This window comes from Cuculus canorus, chromosome 14 (genome assembly GCF_017976375.1).
Source record: "Cuculus canorus isolate bCucCan1 chromosome 14, bCucCan1.pri, whole genome shotgun sequence".
Lineage (NCBI taxonomy): Eukaryota > Metazoa > Chordata > Aves > Cuculiformes > Cuculidae > Cuculus > Cuculus canorus.
Genome location: NC_071414.1, coordinates 14,238,525 through 14,260,206, shown reverse-complemented (window position 1 = coordinate 14,260,206; position 21,682 = coordinate 14,238,525). Strand labels below are relative to the sequence as shown.

General features: G+C 44.2%; 1 protein-coding gene across 2 annotated transcripts in view; it reads right to left on the bottom strand.

The window, feature by feature from the left end:
• Positions 1-964: 964 nt before the first annotated feature.
• Positions 965-21,682, bottom strand: part of GLRA1 (glycine receptor alpha 1) — a 37,828-nt gene continuing 17,110 nt past the window's right edge. The window contains exons 3-9 of one of the 2 annotated variants that reach the window (XM_054079623.1): positions 19,033-19,100; positions 12,021-12,244; positions 8,192-8,274; positions 7,383-7,520; positions 6,647-6,861; positions 5,824-5,970; positions 965-1,357 (exon numbers count right to left, since the gene is read on the bottom strand). In XM_054079623.1, coding sequence (XP_053935598.1) covers positions 1,043-1,357; positions 5,824-5,970; positions 6,647-6,861; positions 7,383-7,520; positions 8,192-8,274; positions 12,021-12,244; positions 19,033-19,100 — 1,190 coding nt within the window. In that variant the 3' untranslated portion in view covers positions 965-1,042. The remainder of the gene's footprint in view (positions 1,358-5,823; positions 5,971-6,646; positions 6,862-7,382; positions 7,521-8,191; positions 8,275-12,020; positions 12,245-19,032; positions 19,101-21,682) is intronic. The other variant, XM_009561392.2, reaches the window with a different exon arrangement.

Sequence of the window (21,682 nt, the reverse complement as noted above, 5' to 3'; positions counted from 1 at the left end):
AAAGCCACTCTCTCTGTACACAACTTCCCCCCACCCACCCTTTGCTGACAATATTGCCATTTGCCCGGTCCTTTCACAATAAGGCATTGAATATGCCTGTTTTTTCTATGTTTAAAATATAATTTCTGCTTTAACTCATCCACTGCTTCCATCCCCCAGATTGCAAAGAAATATGGCAGAAAGAGGTTTGAGAAAAAAAAAAAAAAGAGCTGTTTTAAAAACTCTTCATAATTTCTAGTGTTCTGATCAGTATTTCTGACTCACGGGACTCAAATCCTGCCAGAAGGTACCTGTGATTTCTGAGGAAGGCCCTGATGTCTTTTTTGTGTTTCTCGTTGGATTCTCTCTGATGGGGATGAGAGAGATAATATATTTGCTTTCCTCTATCCAAAAGTCACAAAGTGTTTGATTGGCAAACCCGTGACTAAAAAAGTAAATATATAAAATAAACAGCAGACAACAGCCTCTTTCTTAAGTTTCCTGCCTATCCACTTTTCAAAGTGCAAAACCTAGAGAAGCATAGCATGATTTTCTTGGGTTGGGTCCCTCCCTTTTTTGTTAGAGTTCTTTTTCCCCACGTGCTTGACTGGTATAGCCTTTCTATAGCAAAAGTCAGATAAAGCATAATTGCAGTCATTTCTGCACATGGAATTATGAATCATTCCAGTGATTTGAGAATCTAAGCTGTTAATAGGCTAAAAAAAGGATTTTTTTTTTTTTGTTTTTCTTTTCTCGATTGTTTTCTTTTTTGCATTATAATTAAGCATGAATATATATTAATATATTACACTGCTTGGATTGCAGCTGGAGCAATCCAAACCTTCCTATGCTGTAAAACTAACCCCCACCCTGCACTCCCTAGGTATTTTATTCTCTTTCCTGTGCCAGTTAACCTCAGTTGACGTGATTAAAAGTCCCTCCCAGCCCCCCTCCCCCTTATTTTTTTAGTAGATATTGCCACATTCTTAAATTCATGCATTGCTGCATTGCTATTGCACATATATAAAGGATTGCTCACTCCTTCCCAGCCTCTTCCCTTCCCTCACTGGTTGTGCACATCCTCTCTGCGGACAATCTTGTAGATGATCCAGTAGAAAATGTTGAAGATGAGAAATGCCATAGGGAAGCCGATGCGTGAGATCTTGTCGATCTTCTTGGCTCGCTGAATGAAGAGCTTTCGCATCTCCTCAGGGGAGCGGGATGGCGGCGGGACCGGATTGGCTGTGTTGTTGTTGTTGGCGCCCTTGACGGAGATGCCATCCTTGGTTTGTAGGCAAGCTGGTCCCATCCCATAGGCAGTGAAATTGAACCTGCCTTCACCAGGTTCGTCCTCCTGAAACAGATTCAGCATGGGACTCTACTTAAAATAAGATATAGACAGTGCACCCTCGCTATAAGGCTCTCCACTGACAGCTTCCTGCTCCGCAAGGGAAAGACATCTGTCATACCCCAGCCTTAGCTCCCTTGGACAAACCCTCTGCTACTGGGAGATCAGCCTTATAGAGGGGTGCCAGCTGTGTGATGCACAGATGCAAATCAGGGGATCCAGGCACCTCATGGAGAACAGGACTGACTTCCATCCCATTGGAGTCTTTGACGTACTTGAAGGGTTTATGGTACTGCTTTCGTTTTCCCAGTTGTATCCCCTGTTTTGCTTCTGTTTCTCCCTCCCCCCAGCTCCTACCAGCACCTTCTTTGCTTTGCCTCTGCTGTATCAGCTTGCCCAGAAGGAGTGGGCTCCATGTAACTCAAGTAGTCGAAACTACAGCGCGAGACTTCCTACAGAGTTACATGGATGTGCGGGAGCTGAGAGCTGTCCAGAAAAAGACCTCTGCAGGCAGCGTGCGACCAGTCCTCCACCTGTGGAAGAACTCCCAGACCCTTCCCATGGGACATCTTTTAGGTGAGAAACAGAAGTGCCGTCTATGGGTCAATGGTGAGACACGGCTGCTTGTGCTAATTCTGGTTATTAAGTAAGAAAAGTAATTTAGTCTAAAGGCAAATGGTAATGCTGGTTTTGGCGGAGGCCTTGCACGCTTTTCAGGAAGATTTAGCCCTCTTCTCAAGGATGATTTAGTCCTCTTTATCCCCCTTACATGGAGACGTAATCACAGGGAAACCAAGTTTGGCCAAAGTAACACAACCAGTGAGCTGCAGAGGCAGGGTCAGAACCAAGTCTCTTGAGCACAGGTCACTGGGGGTAACTGTTAGACAAATGGCACTAATTAACGGTCACAGAGGCTGATCTATGCTGTGTCCCCCAACACTGATCTGCCGGCCCCCTCTCTCATAACCCGCCTGCCAGATATGCCTTGCTATTCCTTCCTAGCTTTGCAGAGTGTCTTTTCTGGATGGCCCCTGTACCGAGCAGGCAGCTGCATGGGATGGAAACACTGTGCCAGGGGTTTGGGAGGAGGAGCAGAAGGGAGAGCACGTTGGCATATCTGAGCAAAGCAAACCAACCCAAATAAAATTAAGCCTTCTTTATATTGGGTATTTTGGGGGGAAGGTGGCAAGCTGGTGAGTTGTATGACCTTCTAGCAGGCTTATTTGTTTCAGAGTTCTGGCTAAGACAACTTTGCAGGCCTTTGGATAATTCTTCCCTACTCTGGTCAGGTTGTCCTTGTGTGTCTCTGGCACCTGAGACTTGACAATCTTCAAATGTCTTTGCTTCCTAACAATACCTCTGCAAGGGCACAGCGCACCGGTTGGAGAAACTGAGTCACCAACAATTAGGACCCAGCTGCTCTCGGGGCTGAGTGAGTCCAGGTGTAGAACATTTAGTAAGAGCTACTTTGTTAGATGGGAGTTAGGCTGACAGAAACCCTTCTCTTGGAGAGCTTTTTTTTTCAGATAGAAGGCTGTTTTTCTGATGATAGGCAATGCAGGCATTGTACTTTTAAGGCAGAACCTGCACTGCAGATGAGCCACTGTCAGTGTAGGTGATGGGGACCTGGAGGGGCAGAGGCTGCAGGGGACATTTCTGCCTCTCCTGCTGCCTGGTGATGCTGTAGCGACTGCCGGCAGGTGGCACGAGATGACATAGGAGCCCTGGGCTGTGCCCGGGGGCAGCAGGCAGTGACATCGCTCTGCTCTGGGGCATCAGGGAGAGTTTTGTAAAGGTCCTTTGCAGCCCGAAGCTGTCCCCCTCCCCTTAACTGGACTCCTTTGCGTACCTAATAATATGTGCGTGGGATGCAAAGGTCTGTCTTTCCGAGATGCTCGGAGATTATAGACCTTCTCATTGCGACCGTATTATGAGAGTTCATAATACATAAAACCACCTTTGCTCTTCTCTGTTTGCCCAAACGCACATGAGCTGACATGTGCCTTCTTTAGCCTAAATCACATAATTCCCTAATTTACTGAATTTCTTTTGTCTTCTCATTATCAAGGGGCCACTGTCTGTTTTCTGTGGCTGATTTTTTTTTGTGAGTGCTGTATCCAGGATAGAGAAGCTAATGGTGCCTTTTTAAAGTTATGATATCAAAGGAGAAGGGAAAAGGCACCATCAGCCATACTGGGCTGGTCTTCTTGGGCTGGGTCTCCAAATACACTCGTAGTGGGTCTCGTGATGGCATCATATTAACCAGACAGGTCCATACTGCGGAGGGCCAGTAACTCTCCTCAGACATCACAGTTCCTACATCTCCCCATGCCAAGACCCGTCTGCCCCAGTAAATGCAGACACAGTAATAGGTTTGGAGAGAGCTCTCTAGTTAATCTTTCCAGTCTAGTTTTCTCCTTTCTTCTGGAAGGAGAGGTGGTGGCTCAAAAATGGAAAGAACCAACTGAAACCTGGCAAAAGATACTTCTTGTTTTGACTTCTATTTTTTAGAGAGGAAGAAAGATGCTTAATGATGAAAATAAGTTAGCACCTTGCATCCAACTCTGAGGGAAGTAGGAAACAGATTTATCCGGATTCATCTGTATTAATGCCAGACCATGGCACATTGTCGAGCACATCGAGCTGTGAAGAATGGCCAGTAGCTTTTGATTTGAGCAGACCTAAGCAATGTAGGCACGGGCTGGTCCTCCCCTCAGCTGCCTCCACCAGCACGGGCTGCTGCAACATCTCACTTGTTTTTAGCCTGGAATGTCATGACTATACCAGGCAGAGATACCCAGACAAGTCAGGACATTGGGACAGAGCAATTACGTTCTTTGGCAGCTGCATGAACTCATTTGCATATTTGCAGTCAGCTCCTAGTTTTCTGATGAGCCTGCAACCCTTGTTCGTTTTGCTTTTGCAAGTGTTTTTGTTTATGCTTTGTTCCAATTAAATTGCTGTGAGATTGGGGCAGGGATTGTGACAGTGCCGTGTGTTCAGTGGAACATCTCTGGCAAGTATCTTTTAAACTCATCTGTATATTAGTGGCTTTTTCCTCCTTATTGTTTTATCAACAGACTGATCTACATACGACAGCGTAGATGAAGAGACAGGACGCTTGACTCTGGATGAAGAGATAAAAGCACTACAAGGCATCCGTGTTGCGAGGTTTTATCTTTGGCTCTGTTAAGCAGCCCACGCCTTTTGAACCAAAACAGCCCCAAATGATTTTGAGACGGCGAGGCTGACAAAATCAGTGGGTGCTGATGGTCTCATCTGTTACTTATTTTCCCCTGCGTTTGTCCAAGAATCTTCCTCCCTGGTTGGGAACAAGTGAACAATAATCTCCTGTTTTGCAGACAAAAATGGCTGAAGCAGTGAGGCAAATCCTGAAAGAGACAGAGATTCCTGCTCCTTAGCCTCTGCTGCCTCCTGGCATGGTGGCAGTTCTCTAGGCACACTCTGTGAGCAGCTGTAGGACAGGTTAGACCCTGGGAAAGGCTTGTAATGGCTGGGACAGTGAGGCAGTGGAATAGGGAATCCCTGAACGCGATGGATCACGAGGGGTTCTTTAAAACAGAGGGCAGAAAAACACCTAGGAGGAATATTTTAGGCAGACCTTGGTGGTCACTTAGAGGGGTCTCTTGAGATTCTCATCAGCAAAATTTTCTGTGTTTTTGTTTATTTTTTTCTTAGCAAATATACTATTTGGGTTTGGTTTTTTTTTCATACTACCTTGAGGGCAGCCTCTCAATCCTTGTGCTGAAAATTTAATACCACATGCCTAATTCTACTAGTTTATAAAGGGAAATTTTTAAGTGCCTTTGGCCTTCTGATCACATTTCTACCTAGTGCATTGTGTGAGGTAAAATCTTTGCAGTGATACCTCAGCCTAAAAGCTAACAGAGTCCAGGCTGCAGGGGATGCACATCTATGTGATGCGTGCATGCTCAGGTTGGCGTCAGTCATGGCAAATAAGCATGGAGCGAAGCTAAGGCTGCGAAGACTGCTCTTTCCTTCTGAGAGGAACTGGCAGTCCATCTGAGAAGCAGATGCTTTTGAACATGGAGATGACAAAGACAAAAGAGGTGTCACTTACCTCTGGGCTAATGTAAGCTGTCTTGCTGAGGGATGTTGTCCTCTGATAGATATCCCTCACACCTCCCTGCCTGCCTCCTCTCAGCCCTCACTGTGTCTTCTGAAGAGAACTCAGACCACAGCAAAGCTTTGTGGAAATTCTTCTGTTCAGAACAACACTTTTGACTTAGATTGCTCGGCTAGATAACAAAAACCAGCTTGCTAGAATCCTAGGGTCTAGCAAACTGTTAGAAGAGACAAAATTCATCGAGGTAGCCCTGCTTTTTAATGTGTGACCCTAACAACTGACCACATACTGAAGACTTCCTTGGGAGCTAGTGGCTCAATTCAGTTGACCATGTAGTGATGTTCTGTGGGACAAATTTCATCCGTGTCCTTCATGCTTTATGTATTACCTTATGATGCCTCCTCTTCCTTCTGAACCTGAGCAGCTCTTTGTGCTGCCGAGACACGAAGTTGACAGCGGCGTACTCTAGCAGTGCAGAGAACACAAACAGCAAGCACACGGCCATCCAGATGTCTATGGCTTTCACATAGGACACCTAAGTGTCAGAGAGAGAGAGAGAGACTGAGATGAGGTGGTTTCTTCATCCCAATGCCTTTTTGTTGCCATTTTACATATTATTCCCAAGGTCTTTGGAATGAGTTGATCAAGCCCTGATACAGTTGACATTTGCCCTTGATTACCAAAATCTTACTCATTAAACATGAATCTATTATCAGGCCAGGGAAACTGCTCCTGGAATCTTAAGTAGCGATAATTCCATAGTTTTTAATTTATCCAGGTGTTGATTGTGATGGTTTATATGCAAGGAAAATAGTAACCCAATCATATCATACCAGAAGCCCTTCATAACAGGGAAATTCAATATAATTATAAAAGTAAAGTATGATGTTCAAGTGAGTAAAAAGCTCGAATGTAGGGTGCATATTCCTGTGTTGTTGCTGTAAGGGTTTGTAAGGTACAGAGTTCCAAGCTCCTGGCAGCTGGGTGTGTGCTGAATCTTAGCAGAAGTTTTGCTGCTAGTGATAGAAACTCTGCTAAATTTTTTGCAGGAGGACTATGGAATTTGTTCTGCTTGCTCTTAAGCGGGAATAGTGCAATAGCTGCGGAACGTGTCTTATGTCGAGCAGGAGGACCTGTGTGGTGGCTTATTCATGTGCTGTCCCCAGAGAGTGCACATTTTCCTTTTCTGTTAAGAGAAGCGTGTTCCCTACCTTGGGCAATGATGCTCGGGAACCAGAGCTCTGTGTGGTCATAGTGAGCACTGTGGTGATCCCCAGACCAACACGAGCAGGTGCAGCATCCATATTGATCCAGAAGGAGATCCAGGACAGAATGACAATAAGGAGGCTGGGGATGTACATCTGGATCAAGTAATAGCCCATCTGACGCTCAAGGTGGAAACGAGCTTCTATACAGGTGAACTTGCCTGAGAATGACAGGAGATACATGACAGTTTAGTGATAAGACATGGTGAGCCTCTTGTTTCAGCTGTTATCTGGGGACTTCTCTTGCATTGCCTAGAACCCAAGTTTTGTTAGAGGAGAAAATTTACAGCTGTTACCCAGTTCTGAAATATGTATATACAACATCAACATAGCACAGAAAGCTCTTCGTAGTGTGTAATTTGTCATTTAAATTTCACCTACTCCCTTGTGTCCAAGTAAAAGAAGATCCTGGGAGAGAAAGTCCAGACCAAACACACTTGAACCAATGCCAATGTTATTGAGGAAAAGGGGGGTTTCTACACACTTGTGTCTATTAGCTTTTTATTGGCTGTATGTATATATTTACCCACAACATGTAGATGTGTATTTATATATGTTGTCCTTAGCTGTGTAGGACAAGGCTTGTGGCACCAGAGCGCCATAAGATGTAGCAGGAGAGTGGCAAATGCAGTCCTCAGTTCCTCTCTAATGAACCCAGCAGCTAAGGGTAAACAGCACTGACCTGTGTTGTAGTGCTTTGTGCAGTATCTCAAGTCTTTCTCTTCTTTGAGGATAAACTGAGGCAGTGTCAGCCCTTCAGCAACTTGCACGGCTCCTTTTTCTTGCCACTCGAATATGAGATCATTCATTGTGTAGCCAACTGTTCAGAGGAGGGGACAAACACCGTATGAAACACATTAAATACTGAGCTGGAAAGGCACAGATTTGTAGAACAGAGCTATGCTTGGAGATAAGGGCTTATTCTGGCCTCCCTTCGCAATGCTGTAATGAGTGGGAATTGGGTTGAGGCAGAACTGCTTGTGCATGTGGTAAAAACTAGGATAATGACCTGCACTGGAGCAGTGATGTTGTGCTATGAGTAGTATGCAATACATCACATTTTTTCTTGAGTTTGGCTTGTTGACCAGGTTGCTGTTTTTTCAAACTTGACCCCTTTCTCTGAATGAAGTTGTTCATAATCTTCCTCTTTTTTTTGGGATAAGCAACATGTACAAGAAGCAAATGTTCACCCAGAGAGAAAAAAATCCCATTCACGGCTGAAAGCACTTTCACCTTTCTCCTCTGAATGGAAAGGTCAGTGTAAACACAAGCAAGCCAGGGCTCCTCTCATGGGATCTTTCAGGGTTTGGCTTCTCTAGGAAATACCACGTTCTGACTGAATGGAAAATCCTAAGCGAGTGATTCTTGAGCAAGTCTCTAGTGAAGGCTGAATTGGGAAAGGGTTTGCAGCTGGGGAGGGAGATGACAGGGGAGAGGAAGAGGGAAAACATGTTGTCTCTTCTCCAAAATGGAGATGCGCACAGGACTCACAGCTTTCTAACTGCATGATGCATGTCTGTACATCCATGGGAAAGTTCTTCAGGTCCATGGGGCAGGCCAGTGTCAGCGTGATCCTGAGGAGAGAAGACAGCACAGGGGTATGCAAAACAGTTTGTGGTACTAATGAGAGGAGTGAACCCTCTCAGACATCGATGTTGCAAACAGGCTGGTACCTTGCCTGAGACACCCTGGTGTGCTGGAAGGAATGACTAATGATTCGTCTCTTCCCTGGCTGTATTTTCACATGTGATGTTGGAAAGCATCAGAAATGGTGAGCATTTGGATCTGTGATACATTTCCCATCAAAGTCACCCACTGCAGATGATGTTTCATTGCAATATGGTTATGGACTGGGCAGAACAGAGCTCTCACATCAAACAGGTTTGCTGTTTCTGTATTCATTTCTTGCCTCAGGTTCACAACAGTCTGGATTAGCAGCAATCCAAACTCATCCTCTGCACCCACAAGATGCATCTCTAGAGACAGAGACTGTTTGGAAAATTTTGAACAGAACATTGCTGTGCTAAACCCCACTCTGAGGTTCACACATTGCTGTGGGGGGAAAGAGAGACTCTGGTGGGATATTCAGCAGGGAAAATGCCCTATGGTAAGTCAATATGAACCTCTGTAGCTCCCTGAATTCCTGTGGTGCCTCTTGCCACCTTTAGTTCTGTTTCTTAAGCTCCATTTTCCACGAGGGGCAGGCTGCTTTTTCTGTGGTTCATTGCTGTGCTGCCCTATGCCATGATCTATGCTCAAAACGTTTGTATGGTTCAACAAGCTGATATAAAATTATTTGATTCAAACTTTTATTATTTGGTTTGATAATGCTGAAAATGGGGTTCCCTGAAGTGTTTAGATTTTTCAGCTTTGTGCCTTGATGTAAAAATAGCAGAGTTTACTGGGAGCCGGGAACTGAATTTCTCTATCATCAGACCTACAGGAAACTTAGCAGGAGGGAAAGATATTTTAACTTAAACCCTTACGTTGGAAGAAATTCTCTGCTTGAGTTTAGAGTTCTGTTGTGACAGCAAAAAGAATCAACCTGCTTATGTTTCCTTTTTATGAAAACAACTGCATTTTCTGTATTTAAACAAACACCTGAGTAGAAGAGAGTTGCCACTGGCCTTTTTCCCACTTTGTTTTTCTCATTGCATCTCTAGCAGAGGACTCCAGCTCTGATCAGTCAGAGAGATAAGCCTTCAATTACATTTTCAGACAAGCCCCTTGACAAGAATTCACTGTAAATATCTGCCAGATGTGAATAACTGCCAGAGGTGACTGTAGCTGTGATGAGGTCATGAGATTCTGAGCACACGCTGGACAAGTTTGTGCTCAGAAGGGGTCAGAGAGTCAAATCCTCAAGGGTGATTTTGGGTGAACCCAGTCCTGAGCATGCTGAACTTTGGGTGTATGGGACAAACTCCATTTTTGTGAGTATCTTGGCTAGAATTTGACTATGGCAAATAGTAGTAGCAAAGAGCCAGGTAGAAAACGGCAGAGCACTTTAGAGAGAAACCTTTTTTTAAAAAGGGAAAGACTATTTCTCCTTTTCAAAACTCTTTGTATTTACATTGTGTTCTTCCATCAGGAGTGTCGTGTTTCTTATGGGTTTTCACAGGAAGATGTACTTAAAAAGAAACCTGCATTTTCATTTGGAGATGAGGGAGGTAAGGAAATTCTTCTCTTAAAAGAAGAACAGAAGTGTTTTCAAGTTTTTGCCTTGGAAACAGAGATCAGCTCAGCCTCATTTCTTCACGTTCCCTGCTGAGTCATTGCTCTGTTTTGCAGAGCAACCCCAGTGCTGGGGTGACCCATTATTCCCACTCTGTGCTCCTGAAAGCTCACCTGGAAAGGGACTCTGTGCCACACTCACTGTCAGGTTGCTGGTGGCAGATTTACTACCTGCTTGTTTCTATAAATTAAGAAACATGAAGTTTCTACCTTCATCCAGTGTTCGTTTCTTTTACTGGTTTGGCCACTGGAAAATTAGTTTTTGGATTAGAACCACTTTGATGTTTGAGGAAGACTATCTAAGTTGCAGATTTAAATTTATTTTCCATTTTACAGCTCCACGCTGCTTTTTCTTCCCCATGGCTTCCACTGGGAGCTGCCATGTGAGATGAGGTGTGCGTACCGTAGGCAAATTTCCATTATAGATGAGGTGAAAAAGTCTTCAAGACAGAGTTAAACTTTCCTTCTTAAAGCTCATGAAGTTTGGTATTAATTTCTTTGGTTTAAAATAAAGAGCAGATGGAGTTGGAAGTGAAGTGGATTTGGGAGGTTGGTTTGATTTCCTGTGGGAAATTCAGTGCAATTATTTCAGCTTCACCAATGAATTCTTGGATTGAGCAGTAAAGGGATAAACGGGAAGAGTCATGCTGAGACAAAGCCATGGAGCTCCTCTTAACAGTTTCCCTAAATTTTTGTCAGGAAATGCTGCAGCATTCAAAACATAGTTTTCATGGGCTTCTACTCTTCTTTGTGTAGGACAGCTGGTTTTAGGCTTGTGCTAGTATAACATCTCAAGTAATTTTACATCAGGGATCCTAAGGAATCTACTTGTGAGGGTCAGAAGTTCCCAGACTGAGATATGTAGAGATGAGCTAAATTCCTTCCCAGACCAACATTTGATCTCAATATGCTTTGGCTAACACCTTCCTGGTTATTACATCTCTGCCTGTTGTCAAAGTAGCAGCAAGTGGTGATGTCTGGCTGAAGTACCCACATCCTTCTGCTCCAACATGGATTCCACAACCGATGTAAGGAGACATTTCCCATCCTCCCTTTTTTCACTTAATTTTTTTCTTTCCCTTCTTCAAAGAAAACTGTTTCTGAAAATAAATTTCCCAGGCACAGTTGTGTCTCAGCAGATCTTGACAACAGAGCTGCCTGGGGATGTGTAAGTACCCCCAGCAATGCAGCGGCTTCTGTTGTCCCAGAGGCAGTCTTGCTTATGGTGTGCACTCTCCATGCCTTTCAAAAGCACCATCCTTCTCCAAGATCCTGACTTCTGGAAGGAGGCATGAGACACAGAAAAACTTGTCTCTGTCCAAATCTCATCACTGATGTGTGATAGAGCACTTCCAGGGTGCCCAATCCTTTCGAGTGCTCATCTAAACCATGAAGAAAAATAACTCATGCTTTCTTTTAAAGGGAAACTACTAATGCAGAATTAGGACTTGAAGCTCAGGTAGCCGGTGGCACTTTACCAGAAAGATTCCACACTTTTGCCAATGTCTTCTGCTTGGGGTGGCTGAAGAAAGACCTCTTCGCATGACTCTGCTCCCACAGTTCCCACATGAAAACAGAGAGCTGTATACCTCACAGTTTATAAGCACTGGATGGATTTAAATAACCTTTTTCTTTCTTTTAGCTCATGTAGCTGTGTTTAACTGAAAAAAGTACCAACGCTGAAAGAGCATTAGTCTGGGAAATAAGTATGTGTTTCACTTTTCCGTGATTTTAAGTGAGGGAATCTGCCGCAGAAGGAGAATGAAACACTGGCCCAGGCTGCTCACAGAGGTCATGGGATCTCCATCCATGGGGCATTTCAGCTGGGCCGGGCAGAGCCACAGCCAACCTGAACTATTGTTCAATCATCAGAAGGAGGTTGTGTGAGAGATTTCTAGAGGTCCCTTCCCACCACATTGCTATAACACTGTTAACTGGATATTCTGCCACTCAAAACCCCCTCAATTTCTATTATCCAGCTGCACGCCCAAAGTCTCCACTTCCTCATTTTAGGCTTGAATAAGGGGTGGGAGTTTAGCTCTGCCCTCCCCGCCTTGGTGGAACTCTCCCCATCGAGTCACCTCACCTGATGCTGTAGAGCACATTGCCATTTCTGGAGATCCTCAGAAGCTTGTTGTCTGTGGTAATCTCATGGAAATGGGCCCCTTTCTCATTAGCGAAGAACAAATCGGGCTTCCAGATGGAGTCCAGCATGGAGGGGTCCAGGTCCAGAGAGTCATCAGGGTATTCATTATATGCCAGCCGTGGGTCATTCCACTGCTGTCGCAGGAAGATATTCACCCTGTAATCCTGCAGAGTGTTAGCAGGGAGCAAAGAAATGCAATTACTGATCAGGGCAGGCTGAAGATCCCGAGAACTTGAAAGCATGTACTAAAATAATTCTCAAAAATAAACCATGTCTAGACCTACATTCCCAAGCTCTGGCAAGTTGACTTGGTGTTATTTTTTAAGGAGCTGTTGTTATTTTTAGCTCTGTGGCTTACAGCTATCTCATAACACGAGCAGCTGCCTATCCTTGCATCCCTCCATCACAGTAATCATCAGCTGTGTGTGAAGAGTCAAGACCTCTAGTCTGCTCCCCCGGGCTGGAGTAGTGATGTTCAGTTGCAGGGGTTGTAAGGGCTGGTGTCAGCAAGATGACTGGTGGTTTAAGGGGGAAAAGACACGGAAGCCAACTTCTTTTTAGTGCTGAACCATCCAACACTGTGACTCTTTATGGTTCCTCCAGATTTGTGAAAAGAAAGGGCACAGTGAGAGAGGCAGTTCATGGAAGGGCTATTCCCTGTGTGTCCACTAATGTAAGTGCAGCTCAGATGAACTGGTGGGAGCAGTTGCCCTTGGTGAGGGTATGTGAACATGGGAAGGATGTGCATGAAGTCTGCTCTCCTAATCCAAAGTGAGTGTTCTGGGTTGCCCTTGCTAGTGTCAAAATGCCATTAATGCTACAGATTTTATATGATTGCCATCTTCTTTAATTGAAGCTAGTCCCCAGCACTATGCAAAATCGTATCTGACTCGTAACCATGTGTCTTACAGCTCCCCTGAGTTCCCCAGGGCAAGGCTGACTGCTGAGGTTGAGCTCAGACATTCTCCTAGACAATTAAAGGTGGTTTCTGTTCTCCCTGTCTGACCAATACCTTCCCAGGGTGATCTTTTGCTGAATTTCACATAAGAAAGTGAGCCAACAAATTGAGATGAAAAGAGGACATGCCAGCTATCAGGAGAGGGATAAAAGCTCCATGACCCCAAATTAATTGACATTTTCTAAGTACAGAGGCCGACTGCATCTGAAGAGCAGCATACAATAAACCAATTTCACTGCGCTGGCCCAAGTAGTAGTTGCTGTCATGATTGAAAGTTTTTTTGGTGCCTTTCTAATACTAATGCACTTTGAAGACTTCTATTAAGACACAGTTAATGGAAGGTGTCTGACGGTGTCTAGAACCTGCTGCAGGCACTGGGACCTTTCCTTCAGTATTTCACATCTCTGAGGAAATCTTCCTGACTCTCTGCCATCAGGTCTACTCTTTCCATCTGGGAAACACAAAGCTCTCGAGTTGAAGGGTGCATGTGGAGAGCAGTCTTTCTGATGCTGCTGTCTCAAGTGCTTGCTTAACTATGAATCTACAGCCTCCTGTCCAGGAGGACATGACTCTTGAGGAGTCCAGTCACACTGGAGAGTTGGGAGAGTATCGTGTCTTGGGTGCTGTGTGCTTTGGATGAGGCAGTTTATAGCCAAGCCCAAGGCCTAAAATCTTTCAGGCCACTTAGTGCCATCTGCATCCTCAGAGCACAGAAGATGCTAATGACATTAATGGTTGTGACAATAGCAAATGGGTTAAGGACTTGATGTTAAAAGGAGCAGACCTATGAACATGAAAGAGTTGCAACACTCTCTCCTTCTGCTGATGTTCCAAATGTCACCTTCACAAGTCCTAGTGCATCCCTCTGACTTAATTATTCATCTCTGTCCATCCTGGACAATGTGTCTTGAGAAACTGTGAATAGCTGTGGACAGCAAGGAACCAAGGTCTTAGCACAGCACTAGCCAATCACGCAAACCTGGAAAATGAAAGTAACCCTGAATCACCACTTCCCACGGCACGCAACAACTTCACAAACAACTTGTATACTTTCAATTCCCTCTATTCTGTGTGTAAATATCTGCAGCCACTGCAGTCAGGGGAAATTAATGTCACTGACCTAATAGGTAGAAAGCAAAAGGTAGTTTTGCTTATTCAGCTACAAATAAGCTGGATGCTAGCAGGTCAGCTCCAGTTGGGGGCTTATATCATGTATAACACAAATTAAACTCATGTTTGGAAGAAACTTCACTGGTAGCTGCCCAGAATTGTTCTCAGCCTGATGGAATGTTGGAAGGAGGGGGGAGATGGAGCCAATCTCTCTGCAATAGCCTGTGTTGCTGCAGATAAGCTTTGTTGCTGGAGTAAATTTACTGCTTCAGCTCCAAAATTTGCCAAAAGGAAAAAGGAAAAGATGAGGGGTGTAGAGAGAGTTGCATTGCTGCCACAACAGGCATAAGAGGCCATAGACAGAAAGGCTGCCATGGTGGACATGAGAGTAACGCTGGTGCATGCTATTTGTGGTCCTTCTTTGGAGACAAGTGTTTGCAACGGATATTTTTTTGTATGGAATGTAGACACCTGAGCATTTATGTTGTGATATAAAAAACGCAAAGCCAAAGAAATATAATACATGCACTGAATACGATTCTCTGGCTTTATCATTTTAGGATGTTAGTATTTTATCTCTATGTGTGTTTATGAAGATCTTCTTTCTCTGTTGACTTATCCCACAGTCCTGGCCTGGCCACTAAAAATGGCTGTTTCCTCCTGGATGCCTTTTCCCACATGACAGACAACTGCATTACACTGTAGTATTGAAGGTGCTGAGCAACCTTTTAGATTTCTTGTGTTATTTGAACATAAATGTAAAAACAAACACTGTGACTGCAAAGTGGATATGACACTGCCCGAGAAGCCAGCAGGAAGAAAGCAAATGGTGGCGTATGTTTGTGGCTGTGACACAGCCTAAGGTAAGGGTTTACAGTATTCTGTACCAGCTAAAGGATGTGTGTTGAAAGCTTCATGCCTAAGCATTGCAGTCAAGATGAGAGGTTATAAGCCAAACAACATTCATTGGCTACCTGGACATATATAGTGTTCCTCCTGGATGCTGTGGCATGAGGTCTTAATTAGCATCACCAAGAAGTCCACATTTATCCTATGTGATGGACAGAATGGACCAATTTCTGATGTGAACTTTCAAGCAATAAAAAGATTCTACTGAGGCTGCAAATTCAGCAAAAGATATTTCTTTCTTTACATCCTTCTTATCACTTGAGCTCCTCATTTGTGTGCCAATCACATCCAGGCATTGATTACCTTGTGCAGTCTACTCTGGCTGTCTTAGGAGTGAAGAGCAGCAACTCTGTGTTGTGAAGGCATTCGGGAGCTTTGCAATTTTGCACAAAGGCATTTTATTCCCAAGGGGGAAATGATACAGGGCAGGAAGAAAATGACTGAAGCGAACAAAGTAGTTCAATTTGATTATGCTGAAATGAAATTCTGCTTAGTGGCCGCACAAGGAGCCAAGGAAATGGAAGATCGTTTCAGACCTTTCCTTCCCAAGACACCACAGTCTTGGCATCTGACGATGAGTGAGCTGAAGAATGCAGTGGCAGGCTGGAGGTAGTGCAGTGAAGAAGGGATGGATGCTGCCAGGAAACTCAATAGGTTTCAGCCCCTGACTCAAGGGTTCTGTCAGACCAGCCTCAGCACTGGAAACTTTTGATGAGAGGCTTTGCTTTGATAGATTTTTAAATTTTGCTGATGGAAAAAAACGCGGTAGAGACCAAATTCCCTCAGGAGGGGAGACTATTGCCCTACCTGGACAGCAGGGTAAAAGGGGCTTTATTGACATTGGGCTCATTCTCTAGAAAGGGAATGAACAAACATTTTTAAGGCTACGTGTCCTGCAATGGAGCACTACAGCAGACTAATTGCAAAAGAAACAAACCCAAAACACAACAGGAGCAGATGTTGGAAGAGTTAGTAACAGGCCTAATTGCCTTGCCAGCTGTAGCCAAGTAGCCAATTTGAAGCCTGTGTGAAAGCCACAGTTGAGCCAAAAGGGGGAGGAGGTGCTGGCAGGAAGGGAGGCTACTGCTTAAGGAAGGTAGGCAGGCATGTGGTGAGGGGTATCTTGGTACTTAATATTTTTGGGGGTTTTGTGTTGGAACATAATCAGATTTTTTTTTTTCTGAGCACTCCTACAAAAAGAGGGGAAACCATATTTTTCTGGACTAAGGATGGAGCTACTTGGGGGGGGCGGGGTGGTGGGATGTAGCTGCAATCCTGAATTTCAAACTTAGGAATTTAGTAGTAAGGTTTAGGGTTTTTTTTTTTCCAGTTTGTGGGGATTTTTGTTTGTTTGTTTGTTTGTCTTTTAAATCCCTTCCCTCTTCAGTGCAAAAGCAAACTCCAAGCACAGAGATGACCAAAAAACTGCAGGTCTAATGACTGATAGCATAGCAGACTGTGAGATGTTGTAGAAACCCTTTCATTTTGCTTTGCGTGACTTCTTACCTGCTTATCATCTCTGTGGGACTGATGGCTGGTTTTAAGAATGACTGACTGTAGAATATTGAGCTCAAAACCTAGCTTTTGCTATGGGCTTTGTGTGTTGATACTTATGTATTTTGCTGACCTTAGCTTGAGCCCAGCATTAAGTGCGACCTTTGCACTTCATCAGTCATCTTTGCTATCTGCTGCGCTGTAGTTTGCGAGTGATTTGCTTAGTCTGTTTTGCAGGATGGTTTGTTATCTCATTGGAAAGGTTGTGTACAGATGTCTCTGAGCAAGTATTTAACGTTTGGACAGCTGCAGCCTCTAGCTTCTCCTGTCCTTAGGAGATGCTAGGAGACCAGTTCTAGCTGTGTTGCAGCTGGCTGGAAGGTTACACTTGGTTTGCTCTTTTCAGATGGCAAAACTATGGCATGAAATCAGCAGAAAGAGATTTGCATATACACATTGTGTCTAGGGCAGCTTGTTTTGTGGCTTTATTTCTTCTATACTCTTGTTTGCTGTGTTTGGGTCCTCTTTAAAACATGGTACTGAGAGGTGTTATCTTGAGCACTGAGTCCCAGCTCCTGGCAGCTTCAGGTGGTGATATAAAAAGGAAATGTTCCTCTTCTCCATATGCCTTCACCGTATATAAAATGCTCCCAACTGCTTTCTTTATGGTAAAGCATTGAATTGCCTCCTCTGTCCCTCAGGCTTTTTCCCTCACAGATGTTTGATCACTTGTTTAAATTCAAAGTAGTTGTGTTCATCTCAAAATCCCTTCATGACAGGACCTTCTGCCCTTTCCAGAGACTTTGGTGGGGAGCTGGCACTGTCTGTAAATTCTAGGTTAGTAAATCCCAAATGCTGCTCTAACTTGCTGGGCTCTCATTTCCAGATATTTTAGTACCTGTGTTGCTTGTGTTCTCATCAGTGTTTACAAGCAGAGTTGCTGTTCCCAAAGAAGTGCATTATGCTGGGTTGTGTGCAATGCTGCGTCAGCCTGACATCTGGACTAGCTTGTCAGAGCCGGCTTGGGTATTTCTAGACAAAGCAATGTACCCAGAGGGTGTTCTTGGGTTCCCATGGGAACTTTTTCTATGGAAGACAGACTATGAAATGAGCAGCATCTCAAGTCCCCGTAGCATGTCTTGGAGGTGAGCTGCATCTCTCTCTCTTATGCTAGCCTGTGCTAATTTTAGGAAGCATCCTGCTTACAGGGATCCTGTGGCATCTTGGTATGACTGCTCTGATGCCTCTTGCAATGTAGGACAGATGTACTGAAAAACATGTCATTGTAATGTGCCCTGAACGTTGCACAGGGATCCCTTGTGGGTCCTGCTCCTCTCCCTTGCACTCTCTGGATTGTCTTTTCTGGATTGTATAGGAACTCAATACTTATTGCCTGTAGCACTGAAGGAGGTATCCAATAAAATAGTACATTAATAACAGATGTGTACTTTGGTTGTAGTTTTTTCTTTTTTGCTTTATATACAGATGAATCTATGTCTCATCTATGAACTCTGAATTCTGCAATCCAGCTATTAAATGTATTTCTGTGTGCTTGGATAGTATTAGAAGAGACTTCTAATCCCAGGTATTCAGCTGTTGATCTCCTCTGACAGTGGTGTGCATTATAAATGACTTGTTAAACTCGGTGGGTGTGATCTATATGTAAAGCCTATAACATCCTTCTCAAATGTACAAAATGCTGGAAGCTAGAGTCTTACAGTATTCATTCAGTATCGTTCTAGAAAAAGAATTACCAGAGAGTAATTAAACAGCATATTTCTGGATTAGCTTTAATTAGCACAGAGGTAAGGCACTGCACCTCCAGAGTTTTCCTTTGCTGTTCACTGATTATGTCACAACCAATCTTTAACAGTTTTCAGATGAGGCAATTATCTCCTGTTCTAGTGATCCTCTGCTCCCAGTGTCTTGCCAATTAGATGCAGACTTTAGCCATGCTCACTGATTTTGTCTGAGGAGAGCCTTAACTCGCAAATATTGGTTTTAATATTTTTTTTTTTATTAAATATCATAGTCTAACAAAAATGTCTCTAAGGAAAAATATCATCCAGTGATTCTCTTAATCTTCGGGAATCTGAAATCTGTTACAGACTGAGTGTGAGTTAAGATGATTTCTCTTCACTAAAGTGGCCATTCAAGCTTCTGGATTCGTATGCATTTAAACATGCATATTATCTGCAGCCACCTCTGAGCTTGTAGCCTTAGACAAGCCATTTGTTTTCTGACTCTTATACTTTGCCTTCACACTGTTTTGCAGTTGGAGACAGTGTGATCTTCAACCACATTCACTGGGGGTCTTGTGTGTGTTGACTGTTAATATACTCAGACCTTAGGTGAACTTGGGAAGATGGAGGCAATATTTTTCTCTGGTCGCAGTAGAGAGGAGGGTGATGCTGCATTTACTGAGAGTGCAGTGAGACTGAGCCAGTAGCTGAGCAGCTGTGCTGTGATTTTTTTACTTACCATAGTTGTTTCTGCAATCGAACCAAAGCTGTTGATGAAAATGTTGCAGCTGACATTCACTGGTGGGCCTGCATGACAAATACAGATTGGAACAGCAGTTCACCGTGTGCTTAGAAGACAAAGTATTTCCATGCTGCAGTATTAAAACCTGTTGTGGGAAGAGGGTGACTGAGAAGCGAGTATGAGTATAAGGTCTGGATGGACCCAACTTAGTGTAGTTCTGGGTATGATGCTACCTTGACAACAGACAGTGCTTTCATTTCACCCTCTGTTCCCCTGTTTGGGAGGATGTTTATATCTCTCTTTTGTGCATTGTTTTGATGAAAAGAAGTGGATTACAGTCAGGCAGGACACCTTTGTAGATATCGCAACATTACTATATGGGTGCCAAGCTCACCTTAAACGTGAGAGCAATGTATCCACAAAAAGAATTGAGAGGCCCTCTTGTTTAGAGATTTGTACATCTAAAGTGCTTATTTAAAGTGTTTCTGAACTAGGACTACAGGCTTTCTACAGAGTAAGTGCAGTAGGGATGTGGCTGAGTAAAGGAACAAGTACCCCATGTGAGGATGGTGGCATCTGCTAAAGCTCACAGCTGGGCAGGAGGCTTCAGGGCTCTGCTAATGGAAATTCTGTCTGTCCTGTTTTGGGAGAGGGTAATCCCAAACTTTGGGCCATGCTTGTCCTGGGCTTTATTTGCTTTCAGATCAAAGCTTTGCTTAACCTGCTTGCATTAGAAAAGTTAAGGGGGAACCAAAGAAGAGGAGTGAGAATTAAGGGATGAAAAGACTGTGATTACAAAGGGTATAAAGGTGTGTGTGTGTGTGCGCCAATCTGTTCTGTGGCACTAGTACCCGGTGGTATCTGTATGATTAAAAGTGGATCACAATATTGCATGGTAAAATTTGAAGTGGAAAAGCTGCGTTTGCGCTGAGGAAGATGTGATGCCAGAGATGCACAATGCAAAAAACTGGAGAACATTTTGGAACCAGAGCCGTATCTGGTGCCTGGCAATCCTGTGGCTTGCCAACGTATAATGAGAGGATTTGCGTAGAGACTTAACAAGAAGAGAGGAGAAGCAGAAAAGGCCTCTGCTCTTGGGGTTCCAACAGGACCTACTACTGGCGCTACCCAGCGTGTGGTGGGAAAAGGCAGCCCAGGCAGAGAGCAGAGGACACTACTCCAGGAGTGAAGGTCCCTCTTTAAAATGGGGAGAATTAATTATCCCCGTGACAAATGTTTTTGGGGAGATAAGATCTGTGGAAGTGTTGAGTGTGGATTTTTAGATTATTCCGCCATCCTTTATGGAGATGAGGACGGTGTCTGCATTTCAAACACTGCCTGATGTCTCAGCCTCACAGGGGGAGTGATGCTTGCCCCGCTAAGGCCACATCTGCAGTCTGGCAGTTGCTGCAAGATGAAATACTAGGGGGGAGGAATGGCTTTAACGAGAGGCTTGTGCCTCTAATCAGTGCAAATTTCCTCCTGTGTGGAAATTAATGGAATTTCCTGATTACTAAGTAACATTTGGAGCTGGGTTTGCTCTTCTTTATTTCCCTTTCCTCCTCTTGTACTTTGGCCTCTCTGAAACTTTGTGCCTGTCATCTGCAGAAGTAGGACTGCAGCTATATAACAGCAATACTCTCTATGGCTTTATACTTTTTTTTTTATACCCTCCATACTTTTCTTGGTATGAGTCCCAGGCAATTCAAACAGGCTTCTGCCTAACCGGTTCCCAGACAGCCATTTGCCAGCTCAGCAGCAGCTCATGTACTGTGCAATCTGTGCAGCTCTTCCTTCAGACTGTTAAATACAGGCATGGGCTAAAATATCAGATACAAAATGGTGTCCTTTATTTTTTTTCTTTTTCTCCCCTTTCATCAACCCCCTTATCCAAAAGGCTTGTGAGATTTATCCAACAGCTGAAAGCACATAGGTGATCAGGCTTTAGCACTTGTTTCATCCCTTCTGTAGCGCTCCTATTGAGCCTCAGGAGTAATAGTTTTCCTCTCTGGATCCATCTCATGAACCGTAGAGAATTTCCATGTGCATGTGATTTTTTTCCCTCCCAAAAGGGCACAGAGTAAGAAAAATACTGAGCTGACCTCCCAGTGAGTGTGTGTGCTCATGACTGATGTGCAGGGAAGGTTTTGGGCCTCTGCTTCCTGATGCTGTGCTGATGTGAAGCTGAGTGTGGGATGAGCTTGGCCCAGTGCGTGTGAAGAAGACTCTTCTTGGGGCAACTTGACTCTTGTTGAGGCACTGCACTCTTCCTACTGTATCCAAGGGGAGCTGTGAGCGCTCTGCAGGGTTTGGGGTTCTTTTAGCTTCTGTGAGGCTCCAGAAACTTCCCTTCCTACCACTGAAATGTGCCACCTCTGCAGTGGGATGCAGCTGTGAAGGACTATAGTCTTCGACATTGAGGGTATGACCTGGGTGAGAGGTTCCTTGTCCCATATGTGCAGGATTCAGCTCTGTCCTTGCCTCAGTTGGACTTTATTGTCCAACTTAAACCAAAGGCCTCTTGTTCTCAGAATGAGAATCCCCAGCTAAGTCCAGACTTTACAGCATTTACGGAAAAGCTGCAATCTTCTTTTTGTTAATCTTCCCCTCCCCAAAAATCAATCTGATGCAGATCTTTCGTATTATT